The sequence below is a fragment of the Oratosquilla oratoria genome, chromosome 40 (assembly GCF_046742065.1).
Source record: "Oratosquilla oratoria isolate Oo_2021 chromosome 40, ASM4674206v1, whole genome shotgun sequence".
Classification (NCBI taxonomy): Eukaryota; Metazoa; Arthropoda; class Malacostraca; order Stomatopoda; family Squillidae; genus Oratosquilla; species Oratosquilla oratoria.
In genome coordinates, this window is record NC_134816.1 from 18,033,514 (window position 1) to 18,059,990 (window position 26,477).

At 42.3% G+C, this 26,477-nt stretch overlaps 1 protein-coding gene across 4 annotated transcripts; it reads right to left on the reverse strand.

The window, feature by feature from the left end:
* Positions 1–216: 216 nt before the first annotated feature.
* On the reverse strand, positions 217–26,110 carry LOC143020562 (uncharacterized). Of its 4 annotated transcripts, none has more exons than XM_076176995.1 (7): positions 25,705–26,106; positions 25,327–25,488; positions 18,458–18,748; positions 4,232–4,286; positions 3,583–3,696; positions 3,125–3,413; positions 218–459 (listed from the first exon to the last, which is right to left on the reverse strand). In XM_076176995.1, exons 3-5 carry the CDS (start codon positions 18,655–18,657, stop codon positions 3,646–3,648), a joined length of 306 nt encoding a protein of 101 aa, XP_076033110.1. In that variant the 5' UTR covers positions 18,658–18,748; positions 25,327–25,488; positions 25,705–26,106; the 3' UTR covers positions 218–459; positions 3,125–3,413; positions 3,583–3,645. The 4 variants fall into 4 exon arrangements, with proteins under 4 accessions (XP_076033111.1, XP_076033110.1, XP_076033109.1 ...); XM_076176994.1 differs by having other exon boundaries at positions 219–459; positions 4,148–4,286; positions 25,705–26,105; XM_076176996.1 differs by having other exon boundaries at positions 217–459; positions 3,583–4,286; positions 25,705–26,110.
* Between the last annotated feature and the right edge of the window lie 367 nt (positions 26,111–26,477).

The window sequence follows — 26,477 nt, forward strand, 5'->3', positions numbered from 1 at the left end:
TCCCTCTGAAACTACTACATTCACACTTGTCCCCTTTTTCCCTTGTAAAGAGGTACAAAAACATAATTCTCTTAAATTTGGAGGAAAATGTGAAAACATTTTTATTATACTATAGTATGCACTGATTTAATGAAGCAGCCTTGCTGTGGATGTGCTATGTCTTGTGACACTGTTTCTGACCCAGGACAGTGGGCAAGATGCAGGGATGACCTGTCATCTAGGAGGTGGCAAGATAAGAGGGAAGGGATAGGGTGGATGGGAGTGGAGATTGTTGGGGATGGAATGGGTGGGAGTGGATTTTATGTCTTTGTTTTTTGGCTACCTCCCTTGTAAGGGGGAAAAAGCCTTTGGTATATGTATGTACAATATGCACTGGCAATTCAAAAATTCTGATTATAGAAGACAGTATCAGTTTTTAATTGCAGGAAGACAAATTAAAACTGGTAAAGTTTTGGCACCCTGCAGGGGTGTATTAGTAATCACATGGGGATTTAAAAGACTGAATTCAGATACAAATGTAGAATCATGAACAGAATTTTTTTAAATGAAATGTCACCAATTGCATATATGTGTATATTTATGTATATACTGTTTGTACATATGTGTCTTGCCTTGATGGATTGGAGAGTATTGTGGGTAACAGGCATCTGGGAGTGGATGCGGGGAGGAGATTGTGAGGGTGTGGTTGTGCTGATGGCGTTGTGTAGGGTAGAGGCTTGGAATTTGGGAGAGGTGGAGAGGAGAAGTTTGAATGTGTTTTGAGACGAAGTGTCTGGGTATGGTGTGGTGGGGGTTGCTAGGTTGGATGGAATGAGGAGTGAGGGGGAGATAGTGGATGGGACTGATGAAGGATTAGGATGGTTTTGATGTGTGGAAATGGGGATTGGTGAAAGAAGTGGGGGCAGGGGGTGTCTGTTGAGTGGGGAGGTGGGGGTGGTCTGTGTGTGGATGGTACTGATATGTGAGGAAGGGACAAAGGGTGGGGGGGTGCCTATGTTTTTCTGCATGGGGGACAGAGAGGGGGGTATGCCAATTGAGTGAGGTGGCTTTGCTATGGATGTCCTGTGTCTTGCTACATTGCTTCTGACCCAGGGCAGTGGGCAGGATATAGGAATTACCTTTCATCCATGAGGAGCTAAGATGAGAGGGGGGAAAGGGTGGTGGATGGGAGTGGAATGGGTAGGAGTAGTTACATGCCTTCGACTTAGTTACCTGCCTTATAAGGGGGGGAAGTTCTTGGTATATAGATAAATACAGATATGTGTATATGTACATACATATATCAATTATGTACCAATGAGAAATATACATTTGGGAATGGATGCTAAGAGGAGATTATATGAAAGGGTGTTTGTGCCAACAGTGCTGTATGGGGCAGAAATATGGACTGTAAGAGAGGAAGTGTTTAAATGTGTTTGAGATGAAATGTCTGAGAAGTATGGTAGGAGTTACTAGGCTGGATAGAGTGAGAAATGAGGAGGTGAGGAGGAGAGCAGGGGTGGAAAAGGAGTTGGGAGATAGGGTTGATGAAAGAGTATTGGGATGGTTTGGACACATGGAAAGAATGAGTGAAGAAAGATTAGTAAAAGAAGTGTGGAAGGCAGAGGTGGATGGAGTGAATATGAGGGGGCAACTGAGGATGAGATGGATGGGATAAAAAGGGTGTTGAGAAAGAGGGGGATGTCTGTTGAGGAAGGAAGGGAGAAGACAAAAGATAAGGGTGAGTAGAGAATGGTTGTGTATGGATGATGTGATGCATGAGAGTGTTTGGGGGATTGAGGGTTTAAGGAATGGTTATGTGTGAATGATATTTTGATATAATCTGAAGGTATTTCTCCCTGTCTTCTATTTTTCTTCATGAGGGGATAGAGGGGGGTCACTGATTAAATGAAGTGTGCTGTGTCTTGCTGCATTCCTTCTGATCCAGGATAGTGGGTGAGATGCATAGATGACCTGTCATCCAGGAGGAGACAAAAAAGAGAGGGAGGGGTGGTGAATGGGAGTGGAGTGGGAGTGTGAATTATGCCTTTTGACTCTGGCTACCTCCCTTGTAAGGGGGAAAAACCCATAGTATATGTATGTACCAGTGTATGAAATTGGTCTATATCTATATACCAAGGGCTTTTTCGCCCTGACAAGGAAGGTAGCCAGAGTCAAAACACATAATTCATATTCCCACCCATTTCATCCCCACCCACTCCATTCCCATCCACCACCCTTTCTTCTCTCTTATCTAAGCTCCTCATGGATGATGGGTTATTCCTGTATCCCATCCACTGCCCTGGGTCAGAAACAATACAGCAAGATACAGCACTCCCCTCTCCATCCCCTCATGTTCACCCCAACCACCTCTGTTTTCCACACCTCTTTTACTAATATTTCTTCACTCATTCTTTCCATGTGTCCAAACCATCCAATCTCTCCTCAGCCCTATTTCCTATCTCCTTTTCCACCACAGATCTCCTCACCTCCTCATTTCTCACTCTGTCCAACCTTGTAACCAATACCATATTTCTCAGACATTTCATCTCAACACGTTTAAACTTGTCCTCTCTGCCTCTCTTAAATTCCATGTCTCTACCTTTATGCAATGCTGTTGGCACAATCACCCCTTCATATAATCTCTTTGCTTCCATTCCCAAATACCCATTTCTCATTACACTTTTTAAACTCCCCAAGGCACTTCTCTCAATCTACAGTTTACCTCCACCCCCACTCCTACCTTTCCTCCCACATGCGACCCCAAATACCTAAAACTATACACTTCTTCCAGCCTCTTTCCTTTAAGATTTACTTCCAAATTGCTGCCATCCTTTCCCCTTGTACATCTCATCACTTTACATTTACCTTCAACTGTTTCCTCTCACATACCTTCCCTAACTCCATCACTAACTCCCTTAATCCCCCCTCTGATCTTACCACATGCACAGTGTCATCAGCAAACACTAGGTGGGGGGGGGGGTATGTGTTTTTTGACTAATATGTAATATGCCTGGCATGCCATTCTTGACTAGAGATTATGTTCACCGTTGAGTCACCTTACCAATGTGTAGACTTGTATTTTTTGTTAATAAAGGAGGAAAGTATGAATTGAAGAATAAGAGTTTCCTTAACCTTTTCTTACCATTACTATTGGTGAGTGCTCAGTAGTAGCAGCAATGGTACTTCAATGCCAACTACTCCAGGCTCAATTGGAGTTGATGGTTTTGGTTTATGTCATCTTGCTTGACCTCATAATCTACATGATCATTTTCGATGGCTACATTTAGATTCCTTTGTTTGGATAAGTTTAGAAGAGCTGCACAGGCCATTATCATCTTGCATGTTTTCTCAGGACTAACTTTTCCATGAAGAACATGAAACCTCTTCAGCTGGCGGATTCCCCTTTCAACAAGAGTTCTTGTTTATGTACCCTGCCAATAAACAATATAGTGAAGGCCCATTCTCAATAAATTATTACTGGCATGAACAAATATTTGAGAGCTTATTCTATCAAACCAAAATTGGGTTATGATGTTGGGTGTAATTATGTTTGAATCAAACAATACAGAAATAGAAAATGAACACATTCAAGATACGTACAAAAAATTCCACCTTATTTGTCATATACTTCTTGTGTGTCACTGCATGGTTGGATATAAGGGGTCAGCAGCCAATGTTCACAAGGATAGCCACAATCTTCAAGAAGATGACAGCCTGCAGGCATTACATTCTTTGAAAAAGCTGTCTCCAGACAACACTCCATATTTGAACATCATGGGTAGACCCTGGCTACTTGGCCACTACATCCAGTATTTTGTAGTTAACATCAAAAACAAATTGTGCATTGATACTAAGAAAATTTTTACAGTTAATGTATCCTGCTTCATATTGCTTAGGAGTAATAATTCTAATGTGGGTGTCATCTATGGGCCTCACAACCCCAGGAAAACCAGCTATCTGCATGAAAACCATTGTTTCTCCTGGATGTCCATGTAACGGGTTGGGAACCTGATTAACTTGGAAATGAATGCATGTGATGCCATGGCATCCAGTGTCTGGCATACATGACTGACAGATTGCTGTGATAAGCCAAGTTCATCACCACTTCAGGTTACCCAGAGGGAGAGAGACAGGCACAGTGCAGTGCGAGGTAGATGTCAGGAACCTGGACTAAAGGGCGTGTGTGTGGTGACCAGCCAAAGTTGAACCTTTTTTCTGATTTTTCACATTTGCACTTTGACGCCTGTACCTTTGGCCTGAGTGGTGTCCGAGTGCACTCCTCACAATGCCTGGTGGCTCTCGATCTGTGGGTGAGATGGCGGCCTAATCAGAGCAAGTGACTAAAATGACCCCAAAATGGAAAATAATAATTATAATAATAATAGCAATAATAATAATAATGATAATAATAATCAAAGGGATTTGCCAAAAAATGTCAGGTCACTGATTTGCCCCAAACTTACACCAGAGGGGGAGAATGGGGCACAATGCACTGTGAGGGAGGGGTGAGGAACCTGGACCCAAGGGCGGGTGGTCAGCGATTAGCCCGATTTTTCACATTTGCACCTTTGGCCTGAGTGGTGTCCGAATGCAATCCACAGAAGGCCTGGTGGGCCTCGGCCTGTGGGTGAGATCGTGGCCCAATTGGAGCAAATGACCAACATGGAAAAAAAAAAAAAAAAAAAAAAAAAAAAGGACACCGATTCACCCCCAACTTAGCTTAGAGGGACAGAGTCAGGCACAATGCACTTTGAGGTAGACATGTAGAACCTGGAGAAAGAGGAACCTTTTTTCTGATTTTTTACATTTGCACCTCTGGTGCCCATACCTTTGGCCTGAGAGGTGCCCGAGTGCAATCCACACGAGTCCTGGTGGCCCTCGACCTGTGGGTGAGATGGTGGCTCAATCAGGTGACTAAAATGACCTGAAAAACAGGGACCCACGGATTTTGCCAAAAATTGTCATGTCACTGATTTGGCCCAAACTTAGCTCAGAGAGAGGGAGTTGGGCACAGTGCATTGTGAGGTAGTGTTGAGGAACCTGAACCCAAGGGTATGTGCGTGGTGACCAGCCATTCCCCCCCCCCCCAATTTATCACATTTGGCTAGGGCCCGCCCCACACGCCCTTGGGTACAGGTTCCTCACATTACCCCATGGTGCCCTGTGGACAACTGTCTCCCTGGGTAAACCATTGAGAGATTTTCGGGTCATTTTGGCCATTGGCTCCAACTGGGCCACTATTTCACCCACAGGTCGAGTGCCACGAGGCCTGCGGATATTACTTGGAGACCACTTAGGCCAAAGGTGCGGGCGCTACAGGCGGAAATGCAAAAATCCACTGGCTCAGACTGGGCCACTATCTCGCCCACAGGTTGAGGCCCACAAGGCCTGCGAATATCACTTGGAGACCATTCAGGCCAAAGGTGTGGGTGCTAGAGGCAGGAAGGCAAAAGTCCACTCAGAGCTTCAAATTTGGCTGGGCCTTGGGTTTAGATTCCTCAAATATACCTCACTTGGTGCCGTGTCGTATAGGCGTGTCTTCTTGCCACGAGGGCCAGGTTGACTTATAAAGCCATGGTCATCAAATATGTATTCAACGTCACTTGTCTAGAAGCGAGGCGGAAGGGGACGTGGAGGGGAAGGAGAACAAGAGGAAGGGGAAGAAGTGATGGAAAGTGGGAAGGAGGATGTTTTCTAAATTGTATCATTATGCTTCACTCCATTATTTATATTGCATTATATTATGTAACATTTCATTAATGAAAATCTGATTTGAATAACATTTTTGCGATTCAATGCTAAACCTAACTTAACATAGCTTAATTATATTTAATCTAACGAAGCCTAACCTACCATAAACCAAACCTAACCAGACCTAACCTCACTAACTTAACATTAATTTGAGTGGAATTTTTGCGATTTAGCAGGATAAGAAGAACCTGCTTTGAATCGTATTTTTGCGACTTACCAGCCATAGGGTTAACCATAGGTAACCTAACCTGTCCTAAACCTAAAATAATCTAATCTAACCAAGCTTAACTTGACCTAACCTAGGCTACATTAGGTTAGGTTAGATTAAGTTAGGTTAAATTAAGCGAAGTTAGATTAGGTTAGGTTTAGGGTGGGTTACAATAGGTTAGGTTAGCCCTATGAATTGTTAAATTGTAATAATGTGATTAAAACTAGATTCACCATAAATTGCTAAATCACAAAAAACGCCACACTCTCAAATTCAGGTTAGGTTAGATTAGGTTAGGATACGTTAACCTTTTGGCTGGTTAAATAGCAAAAATAATATCCAAAAACAGATTCCCTTTACTTGCTAAATCGCACAAATGCCACATGCTCAAATTAAAGTTGTGTTATGTTAACTAAGGTTATTTTAGGTTAGGTTAAGCTAGGTAAGCCCTTTGGCTGCTATCACAAAAATGTGCTTCAGAACATATACCCCGTACCCTGCTACATCACAAAAACGCTACACACTCAAATTATGGTTAGGTTAGATTGGGTAAGGTTAAGTTTAGGTTAGGAAAGATTAGGTTTAGGTTAAGTTATGTGAGGTTTGGTTTGGTCAGGTGAGATTAGGTTAGGTAAGGGTGTTAGGTTTGGTTAAGTTATTTTGTGTAAGTTAGGTTTAGTTAGGGTTAGATTTTATAAGGTTTGGTAGGGATAGGTTAGGTTAGATTAGGCTTGGTTAGATTAAGTTTGTTAGGTAAGATTAGGTTACGTATGTTAGGTTAGGTTAGGTTAGATTTGGTTTGATTAGGTTAGGTTAGCATATTCGTCAGTGCTCCAGCACGTTGCCGATCTCCTGTCAACTTTCGTGTTGTGCCCGCTACTGTGACTGAGCACTCGGTTTATATCACTTAGAATACTCGTCAGTGCTTCTACACATTGCTGGCCTTCCAGCAACTTTCGAGCTCTGCCCGCCACTGCGACCGAATATTAAGTCTATATGACAACATAGTCGTCTGTATTCCACCATGTGCCGGCCTCTCAGCAACTTTCGAGCTCTGCCTGCCACTGTGGTCGAGCACTCGGTCTATATCACTTAGCATAGTCATAAGTGCTCCGCCAACTTGCCGGCATTCCAGCAATTTTATAGATCTGCCCGCCAGTATGACCAAGTTCTCGGTCTAAATAACTTGCCATGGTAGGCAGTGCTCCGCCACGTTGCCGACATCCCAGCAATTTTCGAACTGTGCTCCCCACTGTGACCGAGGCCTCTATGTATATCACTTATTATAGTAGTCAGTGCTCCACCACGTTTCCGGCCACCCAGCAACTATATAGATGTGCCCGCTACTCTGACCAAGGACTCGTTCTATATAAATTAACGAATTAGTGCCCCACCACGTTGCTGGCCTTACAGCAACTTTCGAGTTGTATTATGAACTATGGACTACATAGGAAAGACCACCCGCTCGCGCGGGATCAGTTGTAGGAGGGGAAGGGATGTCTGTATGAAAATGAAAGATAGTTGTGAATAAAAGAGGGCTATTGCCACCGAGGGATTCTTAGGGATATTTATTGTTTGAAGTCGTGGCTCAGGAGGGATGGGAGGGAGACTTATAGTTGTAGTCTGAAATCAATATATGTAATTGTGAAGTTACTTTAGGGATATCTGTTCAACTTAACCTCCACCAACAAAGTTAGAAAGGGAGTAAGAGGCTTAGTCGTAGGGAAAGACAAAAAATAGAAAAAAAATTAGTGGTAGGTAAATTGAAATGAGAAGATGCAGTAGGAGAGAAGTGAAATTAATTTCAGTAAAAGAAAAAGCTGATGTAGCTGTTTGTGCGTGTAGTCGTGTTTTTGTTTGCAATATGCTCGTGTATGTATGCTACATATAGAGGGTTGATTCCTCAAAGCTGGTGTACTTTCAACTGGATAAGGGGCGTAGCTCAGGACGGATGGGAGGGAGACTTATAGTTGTAGTCTGAAATCAATATATGTAACTGTGAAGTTACTTTAGGGATATCTGTTCAACTTAACCTCCACCAACAAAGTTAGAAAGGGAGTAAGGAGGCTTAGTCGTAGGGAAAGACAAAAATATATTTTTTTTTAGTAGTAGGCAAACTAAAATGACAAGATGCAGTAGGAGAGAAGTGAAATTAATTTCAGTAAAAGAAAAAGCTGATGTAGCTGTTTGTGCGTGTAGTCGTGTTTTTGTTTGCAATATGCTTGTGTATGCTACACATAGAGGGTTGTTTCCTCTAAGCGGGTGTATATTCAACTGGATAAGGGGCGAGACATATCCTTTTCCGGCCGACGAAACAGACTTTCTGAAGTAGTGGAGCCATTTATTGTTTTTGAACCCATTAAGTGATCATGGAAATAACGTCGTCTGCACTGTGCTACGGCCGAAAACCAAACTGTCATTCCCTCAGCACGTTCTCCGCCTCCAGGTACTCGGTCAGGCGGTGGCAGAGGACGTGCTCAAACACCTTACCAAAGTATTCCAGAAGGGAGATTGGTCGGTATGAAACAGGGGCCGAGACGGGTTTCTGGGGTTTGGAAACAAGGATGGTATGGAAGGCCTTGAAAAGCTGTGGGAAGTACCCAAAGGCTAGCGAGTTATTGTATAGTGTCGTCATATGTGAGATAACATTGTCTGGCATACGTATGAGGTGTGCACTGATGCCTGAAGGGTCAGGGGATTTTAATTTTAAAGCCGAGATACCCTTTACCTCCTCCAAAACGATGGGGCAGATAAAAGGATCATCTTTATCTGAGAAAGATCAACAGTCTCGTCGGGAATGAGGTCACTACAGCTATTCATGAAAGAGTTAACACTGTGCAAGTGCTAAAGTAATGTGGTCCTTGCACAGGATGGGGCTTAAAGACCTCACTCCATGCTGACGCCAGGTCAGCCTAGTGTTGGGGTGCATGTGCGGAGTGGTTGAGATGGATGATGACCTTGGGTGGAGGCACAGAGCACTCTTCCAGCTGTCGCTTGATGGTCCTCCAGAGCTTGGAAGGATCTGTTCCGTCGCACAGGCGCCAAAGAGCGAAGCCATCAGTTGCTCCTCCTCACGATGTCTTGTAGGATAGTGTGACCGAACACTCAGTTTATATCACTTAGCTCGTCGGTGCTCCACCCCTTTGTCGGCCTCCTTACAATTTTCGAATTGTGCCCACCACTTTGACCGAGCACTCAGTCTATGTCACTTAGCATAGTCGTTAGTGATCTACTACGTCGCCGGTATCCCAGCAACTTTCGAATTGTGCCCAAAATTATCATCGAACAATCAGTCTATATCACCTAGCATAGCTCCACCATGTTTCCAGCCTCCCAACAAATTTCGAGTTGTGACTGCATTCGGTCTGTATTATCTAGTATAGTTGGGAGTGCTCCACTACACTGCTGGCCTCCCAGCGACTTTTGAGTTGTGCCCGCCACTGTGACCGGACACTCGGTCATTGTCATTTTTGGTCACTTGAACCGATTGGGCCACCATCACACCCACAGGTCGAGGGCCACCAGGCATCGTGTGGATTGCACTCGGGCACCTCTCAGGCCAGAGCGGGCGCCAGAGGTGTACGAGGGGTGATCAAAAAGTAATGACAGTGATACCATATATTTTCACGGTACAGAGGTAAATCCAAATAGTGGCCTACATTCCTTCAAAGTACTCCTCTCCTGCCTCTATGCAACGTTCCATCCTCTTTCGCCACTTCATGAAGCACTCACGGTACTCAGAAGCCGATATACCTCGTAGCTCTGAATTGACTGCTCGCGCCAGATCTTGGATGCGATGAAACAGCTTCCCTGCGATCGCACCCTTGATCTTTGGAAACAACCAAAAATCACAGGGAGCAAGGTCAGGCGAGTAGGGTGGGTGGGGGAGAAGTGTGATCCCCTGCTGCTCCAGGAACTGCACAGTGAGGCGAGCTTTGTGGGGGGCAGCATTGTCATGGTGCAGCAAAAGGCGCGATCGGCGACAGGTTGGTGCAGTCTTGGCCTGATATTCCAGGACTCGAGGAAGGACGTGATCAGTGTAGTACTGGGCTGTGATAGTACACTGTTGAGGCATTACATCCACACACATTGGTCCTTGTGAATTGAAGATGGTGAAAAGGCGCTTCCTGCTGCGAAATCCTTCCCTCAGAATCTGAGGTCGAGGTTCTTCATCACTCAACCACACCATGTTAGACTGCTTGTCTCTGGTGGTGAAGAAAGAAATCCAACACTCATCTCCGGTAGCTACATCTGAGAACCGTTTCGGACCATTTGGCTCGAATTCAGCCAGCCATAGACGACAAATCCGCACCCGTTCACTCTTCTGCTCTTCCGTAAGCAAATGAGGTATCCATCGAGCACACTTCTTCCTCAGCCCTAAGTGTTCATGCACGATGTCATGTGCGCTCCCATGACACCGAGCTCCAAGGATAAGAATCGAAGAGTAACAGTTGGATCTTCGTCAATGATGGCCCGCGCACGGACCGTCGTTGCTTCGGTCACGGATGTCCGAGGGCGGCCAGGACGATGATCATCTTCTAGCTGCAATTTTCCGGCTGCGAAAGCTCGAATCCAGCGGGAAACAGTTTCCAGTGATGGAGTAGACTCGGGAAAAACTTGCAACAATTCCTCTCTGATCTCCGTTGCTTTTTTTTCCCGAGTTTCCACCTTGTGAAGGTGTAGAATCTGCAGCCTTCTTTCGAAAAATCCATGTTTCCGGTTAGAGAGGCAAACCAACAATGACGCAATCGCACAGCGCAACGATAAAATGTAAGCTAGACAAACAGCGACAAGCTCAAACATGTAACAACAGGCAACACTTGCTGCCCCTTGCTGCCCGCCCCCCCAACACTTACAGTCTCTCAGCTACGAGTCTGACTGTCATTACTTTCTGATCACCACAAGTAAGTTAAAAAAAAATCGGAAACAGGCTCAAATTTGACTGGTCGCCACGCACACGCCCTTGGGTCCAGGTTCCTCACATTTACCTAGCAGTGTACTGTGCCCGACTTTCTCTCTCTGGGATAAGTTTGTGGCGAATCGATGACCTGGGTTAGGTTAGGTTAGGGTTAAGTTAGGTTAGATTGGTTAGGGTAGGTTAGGTTAGGTTATGGTTTGGTTAGATTAGTTTAGGTTAGTTTTGATTAGGTTAGGTTAGGGCTGAACTCTAAAGTTACTCGGAGACCGGCGACGTGGTAGAGCACTGACGATCATACTAAGTGACATAGACCGAGTGCACGGTCACAGTGGTGGGCACAAGTCGAAAGCTGCTGGGAGGCCGGCAACGTAGTGTAGCACATACGACCATGCTAAGTGATACAGACTAAACGCTCGGTCACAGTGGCGGATACAACTCGAAAGTTGCTGGGATGCCGTTAACGTGGTGAAGCAATGGCAACCATGCAAAGTTATATAGAACGAGTGCTCGGTCACAGTGGCGGTAAACATTTGAAGGTTGCTGGGAGGCCGGCAACGTGGTGGAGAACTGACAACAATGTTGAGTGATAAACACAGAGTGCTCAATCAAAGTAGCGGGCACAAGTCAAAAGTTGCTGGGAGTTCGGCAATGTCGTGGAGCAATGACGACCATGCTAAATGATATAGATCGAGTGCTCGGTCACAGTGAAAGGTGTAACCATTACTACCCTTGTCGCCTACCACGCACGTAATCCACATGCTTGTGACATAGCACTCCCTCCCCTTTTCGATGATTTCGCTTTCCCAGATTCAGCAGAATTCAGACAAACAAGATATCGCTACACGAAGATGCCTAATGTCACCAGACAAACCCATTAAATCCCCTTTTTTATACCTACCCCTATTATATTACTCACAAGCTAACACATATATAACATATCTAACCACATCCACCAACTATACGACTAACCCCCGTAAGTAGAACTGTCTACAATGCCTAAATGTACAAGACTAACACCTTTACTTATGTCAACCCACTATATCATGCGATGATAATGTAACCAAGGGGAGAGCTGGGCAGGTCAAGAGCCTACCAGCCAGAGCTGGCCAGGTCGAGTGCCTGCCAGACACAGGTGTGACCGAGTTCAAGGCCCGGCACTTACTGTACTGTAGTTTGCCCAAAGGGCCCATATATAGTTTGTTATATTCTAAACCAGACTCTCTTGTTATAGATAGATAGAAGAAACTCCGGTTTTGGAGTTTATCTTGCCCACATTAAGTCCACCTTATGTAACCACAACAATCACCGGTGTTACACGGGAACAACTCGAAAGTTGCTAGGAGGCTGGAAATGTGGTGAAGCACTGACGACAATGCTAAGTGATAAAGACCGAGTGTTCTGTCACAACTCAAAAATTTCTGGAAAACAGGGCACGTGGTGAACTAGTGACTATGCTACGTGACATAGACTGAGCACTTGGTCACAGTGGCGGGTGCAACTAGGAAGTTGCTGGAAGGCATGCAAAATGGTGGAAAAATAACGATCATACCAAGTGATATAGACCGTGTACTCGGTCACAGTTGCGGGCAAAACTCGACAGGTGCTAGGCCGTCAAAGTGGTGAAATTCCAAATAAAGAAGCTGTCACCAGTAAGCTAAGCCTCCTTCAACGAGGCACAACGGTTACTATAACACCTCTTATCAATAGGATTAACACCAGTAGGCATCCTCCATTTCAATGTGATAAACATGGAATTTCAAATAAAAGAGAGGAAGAAGGAATGGGAGTTTTACTCAAACTTATACCCTCCGGAAGGCTAGTGTGCTTCCTTCCATTAAGATAATCATTTTGCTAATCTTCCACATCCCCTTCCGAGTGGGAAGAAACGACATTGTCCGTCTTCCACCAACCTATGGAAGGACCCTGACTTACATAGGTTGGAGCACTGACGACCACACTAAGGCATAACTTGAAAGTTGCTGGGAGTCTGGGAACGTGGTGGAGGACTGGTGACCATACTAAGTGATATAGACCGATTGTCAGGTCACAGTGTCGGGCAAAACTCGAAAGTTACTGGGAGGCCAGCAAGGTGGAGAACAGATGACCGTGCTAAGTGATAGAGACCGAGTGATCGTTCAAAATGGAGGACACAACTCTTAATTTGCTGGGAGGACGGCAATGTGGAGGAGCACCGACGACCATGCCATGTGATATGGACCGAAGGCTCGGTCACAGTGGCGAGCAAAACTGGAAAGTTGTTAGAAGGCAGGCAACGTGGTGGAGCATTGATGATATTGTTAAGAGATATAGGAGTGCAAGGTTATAGTGGTAAGAAAACTCGAAAGTTGCTGTGAGGCTTGAAATGTAGAGGAGCACTGATGATCATGCTAAGTGATATAGACAGTATTCCCGGTTAAGTTAGGTTACATATGTTAGGTTATGTCGGGTTAAGGTAGGTTAGTTAAAGTTAGTTCAGGTTAGTCTAGGTTAAGTTAGGGCACAACTCTAAAGTTGCTGGGAGGCCGGCAACGTGGAGGACTGACGACCATGCTAAGTGATACAGACTGAATACCTGGTCACAGTGACAGGCACCACTCGAAAGTTGGTGGGAAGCCGGGATCGTGGTGGAGCCCTCAGGACCATGCTAAGTGATATAGACTGAGTGCTAAGTTATAGTGGCAGGAGACACTCGGAAGTTGCAGGGAGGCCTGGAACGTGGTGGGGAACTGACGACTATCAATCAATCAAATCAGCCATCCTAAGTCCACTGCTGAACAAAGGCCTCCTTCATAGCATTCCACGATTCACACGACCGCGCCAACCTCTGCCACGCCTCCCATCTTGCGGCGTCCACTCAGTAACACACTTGGTCCATTGCTCATCAGTCGTTCACACTAACTTACCTGCCCAATTCCACTTCTTATCTCTCACTGCCTCCACAATATCTTTAACTCTAGTCTGCTCTCTCACCCAACTTGCTCTCTTTCGGTCTCTCAGCGTTATTTCCATCATTGATCTCTCCGTTCTCCTCTGTGCAGTCCTTAGCTTTGTTTCCACCGCCTTCGTCAGTTTCCATATCTCACACCCATAGATTATTGCTGGCAGAATGCACTGATTGTAAACTCTACATTTCAAACATAAAGGTAGAGAGTCTCTCAGGATTTTATACTTACCAAACACTTTCCAATCAATTGTAATAAGTCTTTTTATTTCGTTATCATGATCTTTTGTCACTTTCACCATCTGGCCCAAATTATACTCTTCAATTTCTTCAAGACTCTCACTATTGATTATAATCTCTTTACTTTGTTCTTTCGTGTTGAACATTACTTTGGTTTTGGTCTTATTAATTTTAAACCTACTTTGAGACTTTTCTTGTTCAGATCACTCAGCATATCTTGCAAGTCCTCTGCTCTCTATGAAATAAGAATAATGTCATCTACAAATCTTAGGTGGCTCAAATATTTGCCATTAATCTTCAAAACTTTCTCTTCCCAACTCAACCTTCCGAAAATCTCTTACAAGCAAGCTGTAAATAATTTTGGTGAAATTGTATCGCCTTACCATACTCCTTTCTCAATCTTGATCTTTTCTGTATCTTTATGTAGTTGAATTATAGCGGTACCTCTTGCATAAATCTTTTCTAAAACCCTTATGATCTCTTCATTTGTAAACTGATAGCATAGCGAGTTTAATATTGTTATTTGTTCTACAGAGTCAAAGGTCCTCTCATAATCTATAAAAGCTAAACAGAAAGGCATATTGTATTCTGTTGCTTTCCCGACTAGCTGGTTCATTGCCTACAAATGGTCGAGAGTCGAGTTTCTGCTTCTAAAGCTTGCTTGTTTTCTCGGTTGGTTTCCATCTAAAACTTAGTCTATTTGTAAGGATCTTGGGGAATACTTTATATACATTTGATAGCAAGCTAATCGGTTGATATTTACTAAGGTCCTTCTGGTCTCCTTTTTTATGAAGCAAAATCACTATAGCATTGCACCACACATCAGGAACACTTTCCTGATGTAAGCATTGGGTGTACAACTGAGCTAACTTAACATGAACTTCTTTCCCTGTGTCTTTCAACAGATCTATCGATATACCATCTTCCCCAGGTGTTTTTCCTCGTTTCATAGTTTTTAGAGCAAATTCTACTTCTTCCTTTGTAATCTCTGGTAGACTACTAACATCTACAGATGAATTTACTGACTCTACTATGGTCTTCGATGAGTAAAGCTCTTGGTAAAATTCTTCTACTATTTTTACCATTCACCCCCTGCATTTAATAATTTCTCGATTTCTATCTTTCAAACATATCATTTGCTGTCTTCCTAAAGCATGTCTGCTCTCGGTTCCTTTAATACTTTTACCTTTCTGAATATTTTCCTCTATTTCATCAATGTTTCTCTTCCTTTTCTGTGATATCTGCCTTTTGTTGATAAGCTTGTTTTGTTCTACTCTATTTTGTCTCTCCTGTATGGTCCTCCTTCTTTTAATGAGGTCATTTGTAGTTTTGGAGTATTTGTTTTCTTTAATAATTTTTGTACATCCTACTTTCTCTGCCAATTCCCTAATAATATTCACTAGATTTAAATTCATATCTTTAACTGTGTCCTCGTTAGTTCTTAGAGCTTCGAATCGATTTTTAATTTCTAATTGAAATTCCTTCTTATTATCTTTAACCTTTGCAAGGTTTATTTTCTTTTTAAAAACTAGTTTATTTCTCTTGGCTCTGAAATTGAATTTAACTGTGCAGCCTACCATTCTATGGTCACTACATATGTTGACTTTATCTATGACCGTAACATTGCTATCCCTCTTGCTCTCATCTCCTAATATGAAGTCTACTTCATTCTTTGTTGTTCCATTTGGACTTCTCCAGGTCCATTTACAATCTACATGCTTTTGGAAGAAAGTGTTCATTATCCTCATGTTGTAGTTCTCTGTCATTTTTTTCACCTACTCCAAACTTCCCAATGCACAACTCGTCTCCCATCTTCTTCCCCACTTTAGCATTAAGGTTGCCTATTACCATTGTGTACTTACTTTTTCTTGATCCATTACTTGACTTAAATCATCATAGAATGACACAATTTCATTGTCTGAACTCTGTGAAGCTGGTGCATAAACCTGAACTATTTTTAGAGTGTACCTTTTACACAGCCTAATCACAATCCAAGCTACCCTGTCTGATAAACTATTGAACTTGATTATGTTACCAGCAACCTCTCAGTTGATCAAGAATCCTACTCCACTAGATCTTTCTTTGTCCTTACCTCTATAGTAGAACAGATGGTGACCATCTTGTAATTGTATCAGCTTTTCTTCCGTTCTTTGGACTCCGCTCAGTCCTACGATGTACCACTTGATGTTGTCTAGTTCTTCCTTTAAACTCTCCAGTCTGTGGTCTTCTGAGAGACTTCTTATGTTGTAAGTATATATCTTCATTTTCTTCATACTGTTTAATGTCCAAGGCTTGGATCTGCTTGGACAATGCTTACTTACATTTGATGGAACATTGCCTGTAAGCACATGACGCAATGCGGTTGGAGCTTTAGGAATGCCCGGTTTTGTTTTGTTTGTACTGTTCATGTTTGCTATGAAGGGCTTTTGGCAGTAATATCACCTCCCTGCCAACTAGTTTCTGGTAGGATATTTCTCTGGTGTCACTTTATTCATTATATTCAGTGAAGCCCTATATATCTATAGGGTTCCCAATGGTCCACGCTGTCATTATGAAGGTATCCCATTTATCTAAGGGGAAGTTCCCTGTTCGCCAGCAGGGACGTGCCAGTTAGCAGTGGGTCCTGTGATTGTGTTTGTGTGTAAGCTGTTCTTTGTCTGATCTTTCTTACAAAACCTATTCGATATGGGTGACCCTGCAGAGATTTCCTCTCTATCGACATAACTCTTGTAATCATTAAGATTCTCAAGCCTATCCACCACGTCAGGGTGTCAACTCTCGAATAGGAACTGGCGACTATGCTGAGTGATAAAGACTGAGTGCTCAGAGAAAGTGGGGGCCACAACTCGAAAGTTGCTAGGAGGTAGGCACTGTGGTGGAGCACTGACGACCATGCTAAGTGATATTGCTTGGTCACTATGTAGGGCACAACTCAAAATTTACTGGGAGGCCGGCAACGTGGTGGAGCACTGTCGACTATATTAAGTGATATACACCGAGTGGTTAGTCACAGTGGCAGGCACAACTTGAAAGTTGCTGGAGAGGCTGGCAATGTGGTGGAGCACTAACGGCCATGCTAAATGATATAGGATGAGAGGTCGGTGACAGTGGCAGGCATAAGTCGAAAGTTGTTGAAAGGCCAGCAACATGGAACACTGACGATTATGCTAAGTGATATAGACCATGTGATCGGTTAGAGTGCCCGACACAGCTTGAAAGTTGATAGGAGGCCGGCAATGTGTTGAAGCACTGATGACTTTGCTAAGTGATATAGACCGACTGTTCGGTCACAGTGGCGGGTACAACTCGAAAGTTGCTCGGAGGCCGGCAACGTGATGGAGGACTGACGACTATGCTAAGTAATATAGACCGAGTGTTCGGTCATAATTTGAAAGTTGCTGTGAGGCCGGAAACATGATAGAGCACTGACGACAATGCTAGGTGACATAGAATATGTGTTTGGTCACAGTGATGGGCACAACTGAAAATTTGCTGGGAGGCGGGCCAGGTGGTGGTACAATAATGACCATACTAAGGGATATAGGCTGAGTGCTTGGTCATAGTAGTGAAAGTTGCTGGGAGGCTGGCAATGTGGTGGAGCACTCCAGACTATGCTAAGTGATATAGACCGAATGCTTGGTCACATTGGTGGGCACAACTCAAAAGTTGCTGGGAGGCCAGAAACATGGTGGAGCGTTGATGACCATGTGTAAGTGATATAGATGGAGTGCTTGGTCACAGTGGTGAGCACAAATGAAAAGTTGCTGGGAGGCCAGCAATGTGGTGGAGCACTGATTACCATGCTAAATGCTATAGACCAAGTGCTCGGTCATAGTGGCGGAAAAACTTGAAAGTTGCTGAGAGGCCAGCAACATGGAGCACTGACGACCATTTTAAGTGATGGAGACCGAATACTCGGTGCAATAGTCCTAAATCTTGTTCAATAGGGAGCCATGTTTTATGGGTGTGGTTTATATATATATATATATATATATATATATATATATATATATATATATATATATATATATATATACCGTATATATGTATATATATATATATATACTGTATATATGTATATATATATATATATATATATATATATATATATATACTATATATATGGTAATATATATATATATATATATATATATATATATATATATATATACTGTATATATGTATATATATATATATATATATATGTGTATATATATCCTCAATCCTAAACATCCGAGTTTAACGTCAGGCAACACAGTTAAATTTGTTAATGGTAATATTAAATCTAAAAGGTCTGCCATTTTTTCAACTAATGTAACAAAACATTTCTCATAAAATTTTTAATACCAGTGCATTATTATAAGTTTATTAGAAAAAGTGTTTCCACATAAAACATAGACACGTGATGTACACTCACCGTCTGAGATTTGTGACTTGAGGGGAGGTGACATTATACATCTGTTGTATTCCTTTGTCAAAGTTGGAATCTTCTACAACTTTCTTGTCAAAACTTCCTCTCTGAACACATTTTTTGTAACCATGATATGCATTATGTGACTTCACTTGCTTGCCAAAAGCACGTGCAGGAGCATCACAAATAATACATGAGAGATGCATGTCTGGCTTCTACCCATGGCCATCAATACAAAGCCCAGTGACTTCTATTTCCTGCATTTCAACCATAAAACCTTGTAAAAACTGAAGGCACCTAAAGTATTAAACAAATAAAATACATTAATAATAGATACAACAACAAGACAGTAACAACAATAAAATAATACAACAATGATAATAACAATAATGATGCAATAGTTATACAGATTTTGAAAAAATATGCAAAAGAATAGAAAGCTTAAGACATCTGAAGTATCAAACCATTATGATATAAAGTAATCATAATTATAGTAAAAAGAAAGTAACAATTAGAAATATACAATAATAATGATACAAGAGTTGTGCAGATTTTGACACCTTTACATAAGCAAAGATATAGTACAAGCAAATACTGATTATAACTATGATAGCTCCAATCACACAAAAATGTATTTATATTAATGTATGCATTAAAAAACAACAAATTTAATCATTAGACGTAACACCATGATATAGAAGGAACTAATAATAAATAAAAGACTCCTGATTTCTGGCTATCATTTTAAAACTTAAATTATTTTTACATACAAACATAATCATACCAAAGGCTTTTTCCCCCTACACGGGGGGGGGGTAGCCAAAAAGAAAAAGGCATAGAAACCACTCCCACCCATTCCATTTCCTATATATTCCACACAGCATATCCACAGCAAGGCCACTTCATAAATTCGGCAACCCCCCCTCTCCATCCCCCCATGCAGAAAAGGAGAAGGATGGGGAGAAATCCCTTTTGGCTGCTTCAATTTATTTCTCATACATACTTCCTCACCCCCCCACCCTCACCCACTCCCCCTCATACATCACAGCATCATCCATACACAACCATTCTCCATTCACCCCTATCTTCTGTCCTTCCTCAACAGACATTCCTCTCTTTCATAATGCCCCTTTTACCCTCACCCATCCATCTAATCCTAGGACGCCCCCTCATATTCACTCCTTCCACACCTCTTTTACTAATCTTTCTTCACTCATTCTTTCCATGTGTCCAAACCATCCTAATACTCTTTCATCAACCCTATCTTCCAGCTCCCTTTCCACCCCTGTTCTCCTCCTCACCTCCTTATTTCTCACTCTATCTAGCCTAGTAACCCCTATCATACTTCTCAGACATTTCATCTCAAACACATTCACACTCCTTCTCTCTTCCTCTCTCATGTTCCATGTTTCTGCCCCATACAATGCTGTTGGCACAATCACTCCTTCATATAACCTCCTCTTTCTTTAAAGAAATTATTCTTAACCTGACATTTAATTAATTTATTTACTTATTTATTTTAAGTTGGTGAGATTCTTATGTTAGATGGGAGGTAATTTCAAAATGCATTACTAGTGTGATAAGAAGTTGTTTTTACAGCAGCCTGCGTGTCTGATTTGGTAGCAGCCTGAGCTGTTTCTGGTGCAGTTATGTATTACTGGTTGTAAATTGTGTCTTAGGTACTTTGGAGCTTTATTGTTGCATATGTTGTATACATGATTTAGTTTCAGTTGTTTAATGCAGTAATCAACAGAAAATATTCCCACTTTTACAAATTCCTCAGATTCTATATGGCTCCTGCAAGACAAGTCTAATATAAATCTTATGGTTTTATTTTGAGCCACCTGCAGTCTAGAGTGATATCTTTTGGATAGACCACTGTACCATGAACAATTAACATAATAGAAATGGCATTGAATGAGTGCATACACAATTTTGTTTTTAGTTTTCTAAATAAAAAATAGCTTTTCTGTACAATACCCCGTCTGGGGTATTGGCTGCATATTATTGTAGGATTAAAAGCTGCTCAGTAGGGTCTATATAGGGCGTCCCTATGGACCAGAGTCACACATAATTTTGTCTGTGATAGAGGAAGTCTCTACTCATAGAGAAAAGATGATACTTTATTATACTGTGACTCTCCCTCTGTTATGCTGTCCCCTAATCTTAATACTCTCCTGTACCACTTCTCTGAATGTTAATTTTTTCCGAACCCTGGGGCAGGGGAGAAGAATACTGCCACTGAGTGTTCTCACTTGAGTCGTCTTAAAGGGTGACAAAAATGGGATGGGGATAGGAATAGGCATCCTACTCTCTGTAGCTCCAAAGGAGGCATTCCTTAAAAAAAAAAAAAAAAAAAAAAAAAAAAAAAAAAAAAAAAAAAAAAAAAAAAAAAAAAAAAAAAAAAAAAAAAAAAAAAAAAAAAAAAAAAAAAAAAAAAAAAAAAAAATTAAGGCATAAGAGGGTCTGGAAGGAGTTTTCCAACCAGAACTCTGAGGTATGAGTCTTTTAATGTGTGTGAATGTGGTACAGATGAGAGTAAAAGGGAAGAGATAGGCAGTATGTTTGTGAGAAGAAAGATGGATGTGTTGGCACTGAGTGAACCTAAGTTGAAAGGGAGGGGCGAGTTTGAGTGTAGTTGGGAGGGTGTCAGGAGTGAAGAGAGGACGAGAGAAGGGGTGGCTATACTAGTAAGTGAAGAGATAGGTAAACGTGTGGTAGAGTGGAAGGAGGTTTCTTCAAGGTTAATGTGGATGAAGGTGAAACTGGGAAGGGAGATGTCGTTTTTGTAAGTGCATATGGGCCTGGCAGTGAGAAGAATGTAAAGGAAATATAGGCTTTTTGGATAAATTTAAATGAGTGCATAGAGGGTTTAGGGAGAAATGTCAATGTAGTGGCATTGGAAGATCTTAATGCTAGGGTAGGAAATGAACCAATAGGGAAGTGTGGAGTTCCAGGAAAAAATTGTAGCGGAGAGTTGATGGTGGAGATATGTCTAGAAAGAGAGTTGATCATAGCAAATAGTGTTTAGGAAGAAACTCAAGCATAAGGACACATGGGAGAGGGTGGTGGATGATAGGGTGATAGAAAGGGCTTCAATGGACTACACAGTGGTATCCAGGAGTCTAGTAGAAAGAGTTTTGGATGTGCATGTTCCAAGGGGAGAGAGTGGGGGAATATCAGATAATTTTTTGGAAGATAAGTTGAGAGTGTAGGATAGATGGAGAAAGAGGAAAAGGACTGATGGTAGTGAGGTGCTTAAGAGTGAACTGCTTAAATGAAAAAGAAAAGGAGGAGGAGTACAAGAAGAAGCTGAGAGAGAAGGAGTACAAGAAGAAGCTGAGAGAGAAGTAGGAGGAAGTGAAGGACAGAATAAAACTAGGAGTGGAGGAGTAATGGGGATGTTTCAAGGAGGGAGTAATAAGATGTGCAAAGTTGGTGTGTGGAACAAGGAGGATGGGAGGAAATAGAAGGAAGGGTAGTGAATGGTGGGATAAGGAAGCAAAAAAGGTTGTAGAAGAGAAGCAAACTTTCACAGATTGGTTGCAAAATAGGACAAGAAAATCATATGAGAGGTACAAAGAAAAGAGATGAGATGTATAGTATATGATAAAGGAGGCAACAAAGAGAACAGATGTGAAATGGGGTAAGGGTGGGACAGAAATTTTTTAAAGTAATAAAAAGATGATTTGGAAGGAAATTAAGAGAGGAAGGGGAGGTGAATCAAGTACAGAATAAAAGGTAAAAGGCACACATAGAGAGATGTTAATGTAAGAGGAGATGGTAAGGGGAAGATAGATAGATTATTCTAAGGAATTGCTAAATATGAAGGATAGGAAGGGAAAGGTAGTTGTAATGGTAAGCACTAAGAAAAGCACAGTGATGAGTGAGGAAAATGGAGGAAAGATGAGGTGAAAGCAGTTATTAAAATGATGAGAGTAGGTAAGACACCTGGGTTAGATGGGTGCCATGCGGATTATCTAAAAAAGGGAGGTTCAGTGATAGTGGACTGGCTGGTGAGGTTGTTTATTTTTTTTGTCTAAAAGAGGGTAGAGTTAGTGGCAGTGCCAGGGGGGGGGCCTTGAGGGGGCTTTAGTCCCCCAAAAAAGTGGCCAGTGCCCCCATTAGCCCCCCCCCAACTGAAATGAGCAAATTGAAAATTTAAAACACTCATTGAAATAATTTTATTAAGTGGAATTTTTAATTGCCAGGGCTAAAGATTTGTCAGCCATCAATGCTAGCCCAACCATTAACCCCCTCCCCTTCTAAAATGAAGATAATATATGTGTATTATCATATTACTATTAGCCACCCAAAAAATTTGCTCAGCCCCCCCTTAGCCTCCCCAACAAAAAATTCCTGGTGCCGCAGCTGGGTAGAGTGCTGGAAGATTGGAGGAGTGCCTATATAGTTCCACTTTACAAGGGAAGAGGGGACAAGTGTGAGTGTAGTAGTTTTAGAAATATCAGTTTGTTGAGTGAAGTTGGGAAGGCTTATGGGTTTTGATTGAGAGGATTAGGAGAGGAACAGAGAGTTTAGGTGAGGAACAGTGTGGGTTTGGGACAGGTAGGGGTTGCGTAGATCAGATTTTTGTGGTAAGACAGATATGTGAAAAGGCTTTAGGAAAAGGTATGGATGTTTTTTGGGCCTTTATGGATTTGGAAAAGATTTATGACAGGGTGGACAGAAATGCACTGTGGGAGGTATTGCAGATATATGGGATAGGACAAAAGCTGTTAAGAGCAGTCAGGAGTTCTTGTAAGAGTAGTAGAGCCTGTGTTAGAATTAGAAATGGAGAGAGTGGTTTGATATATAGCTGGGACTTCACCAGGGATGTGTTGTTGCCTTGGCTGTTCAATTTGTACATGGATGGGGTGGTGTGATAGGTAAACACAAGAATAATGGGCAGAGGATTGGAGATGGTTTAAAATAGGGAAAAATAGGATATAAGCCAGTTGTTGTTTGCTGACAACACTGTGCTTGTGGCAGGATCACAGGGGGGATTAAGAAAGTTAGTGGCAGAGCTTGAGAAGGCGTGCGAAAGAAGGAAATTGAAGATAAATTTGGGTGATGAGATGCGGAAAGGGAGAATGTGGCAGTAAATTGGAAGTGAGTATTAAGGGAGAGAGACTGGTGGAAGCAGACAGCTTTAGATACTTGGGTGCGAATGTGGTGGGAAAGGGAGGAGTGGAGGTGGAGGTAGAATGCAGACTGACAGAAGCAAGTAAATGCCTTCGGGGATTAAAAAGTTAAATGAGAAATAGACATTTGCGAAAGGATACTAAGAAAATATTATATGAGAGAGTGATTGTGCCGACAGCACTGTATGGGGCAGAGACATGGAACATAAGAGAGGAATAGAGGAGGAGTTTGAATGTGTTTGAGATAAAATGCCTTAGAAATATGGTAGGGGTTACTAGAATGGATAGAATGAGAAACGAGGAGGTGAGGAGGAGAGCGAGGGTGGAAAGGGAGTTGGGAGATAGGGTTGATGAAAGAGTATTAGGGTGGTTTGAACACACGGACAGAATAAGTGAAGAAAGGAGTGAACATGAGGGGTTGACCAAAGATGAGATGGATGGATGGCGTAAAGGGGGCATTGGGAAAGAGGGGAATGCTGAGGAAGGGAGAAGACAGAAGATAGTGGTGAGTGGAGAAAGATTGTGTATGGATGATGCTGTGATGTATGGGAGTGAGTGGGGGATGGGGGGTGATGGATTATATGTGTATGATATTTTGACATAGCCCGAAGGGATTTCTCCCCCATCTTCTCTTTTTCTGCATGAGGGGCTGGAGAAGGTGGTTCGTCGATTAAATGAAGTGGCCTTGCTGTGGATGTGCTGTGTTTTGCTATGTTGCTTCTGACCCAGGGCAGTGGGCAAGATGCAGGGATGACCCGTCATCCAGGAGAAGCCAAAGTAAGAGGGAAGGAGGGGGGTGAATGGGAGTGGATTCTATGCCTTTGTTTTTGGCTATCTCCCTTGTAAGGAAAAAACCCATTGGTATATGTATAGTATATGTATGCATTTAGTTAGTTTATTAGCTGTGACTTCTCCAGACAAATTTTGGTCTGAGGTCACTCCTAAGTAGGTAACCTGTTGTTTAGTTTCTATGTCATTGTCACCACATTTGACAGTTAAACCACCACACTGTTTCAGTTTATGACTGGATCCAAACAATATAGATTCTGTTTTCCCAAGATGCAACGACAGTTTATTATCAATTAGTCATTCTTGAACTGCCACAAGCTCAATGCCTAGGACTTTAATAAAAGCTGAATCATCAGCATAAAGCAGAATTCTATAGTCCACAACAGCTGAGACATCATTCATACATAACAGGAATATAAACAGTCCCAAGATTGATCCCTGAGGTACACCACATGTAACATTGCATTTATAGGAATTGACATGGTTTACATTAACAACTTGTTTTCTAACGGTCTGAACCAGTTGATTGCAACACAACACTACTCATTTATACCAAGTGGTCTCATTTTTTTGGAAACGGATATCATGATTCATGGTATCAAATGCCTTTTGAAAGTCTAAAAAAATGCTGTCTAATGTAATCATGTAACGGAAACCTAAATGAAGTTCATACAAAATATTATTTGGTAAATATTTAGAAGTGCACATCTACGCGATATAGCAATAGAAAATTAAGTACTCATTTTTGTAAATCATAATACATAAACGTATTGTTTTTTTCGGAAATCAATATCAGAAAAAGTTGCTAAAAGCGATACACTAACGAACCGAGCTACGACGACTGTTTGAGATGCCATCTTTATTTTGATAGATGCAGAGGTCGAAGAAATTAAAGTAGGATAAATTCATCCAACCTAACCTAATCTGCATTTAGTAATGCGGTACCTGTAATTCTAGAGGTCATCAGGGTCGTCGTCGTTGTCAAGGATGCTGACGCCCAGTTTTGGCATCCGATCGGACTTTGGGATGTAAAGGAATTTCATAGCTTGAAGAACAGCACGAAAGTCAGCTCCGTAGCGTGGTGAGGTCACTTGTAGTGGAGAACACCTGGAACACAACGTCAACTCTATCGTTAAATTGACATTGACGAGACTGGACAAACGACAATATAGTGTCTCGAACCTATCGTCACAGCTTCGTTCAGTGGTGTATTTGCTTTTAGCAAGTTTTTTTTTATTGGTTTCCGGCAAGAAAAATGTATACTGTATTACGTTGATGTATTATGATTTACAAAACTAATAAAAAAATAGACGTTTTACTCACCCAATGTCGGAGATCCTTCTTTCCTTCACATTGGTGCGGTCGCTCACACTCCATTTATAGAAACATTGCTCTGCGAATTCACGTCTGTCACAACACCCTTTGGCGAGGTACATTTGTTAGCGTGTGGTTTCACCCACACCTCCCCAACTCACACAGACGCAGTTCCTTCCTCGACGTTAGTTGTTGTTCTTGTCGTTCCCTAGACTGTCTGTCCGAGCAGTCCCGTCTCCCCAAGGAATGCTACAGCCGAAACTGGGTTTTCCCACAAATCCTTTATAGAGTGTATGTTGTGTTGTTTGCGTGCATGATTGTGTATAATGCAGTCTTCCATTATGTGCTGCATGGTACGAGGTGAAGCGTTACATCCTGGGCAGCTGTTCACAATGCGGTCATCCAGCCTCTTCTGGTAGCTTAGAAATGCTGGGTGGTGGCCGCACCGCAGTCCGGCCAAGTGGACTCTGTCCCAGCGGCGGCGCCAGGAATTTTTAGTTGGGGAGGCTAAGGGGGGGCTGAGCAAATTTTTTGGGGGGGCTAATAGTAATATGATAGTACACATATATTATCCTCATTTCAGAAGGGGAGGGGGTTAATGGTAGGACTAGCACTGATGGCTGACAAATCTTTAGCCCTGGCAATTAAAAATTCTATTTAATAAAATTATTTCAATGAGTGTTTTAAATTTTCAATTTGCTCATTTCAGTTGGGGGGGCTAATGGGGGGGCTGGCCACTTTTTTGGGGGGGCTAAAGCCCCCCAAGCCCCCCCCCCTGGCAC

Excerpts from the sequence above, each read along its gene's own strand:
- LOC143020562 (XM_076176994.1), bottom strand. The coding sequence starts at position 18,657 with ATGCATCTCTCATGTATTATTTGTGATGCTCCTGCACGTGCTTTTGGC. Across the intron at positions 4,287-18,457 it reads CAAGTCACAAATCTCAGACG|ATCGAGAGCCACCAGGCATT; the intron begins GTGAGTGTACAT and ends TCTCACCCACAG. Across the intron at positions 3,697-4,147 it reads ACACACGCCCTTTAGTCCAG|GCTGTCATCTTCTTGAAGAT; the intron begins GTTCCTGACATC and ends TAATGCCTGCAG.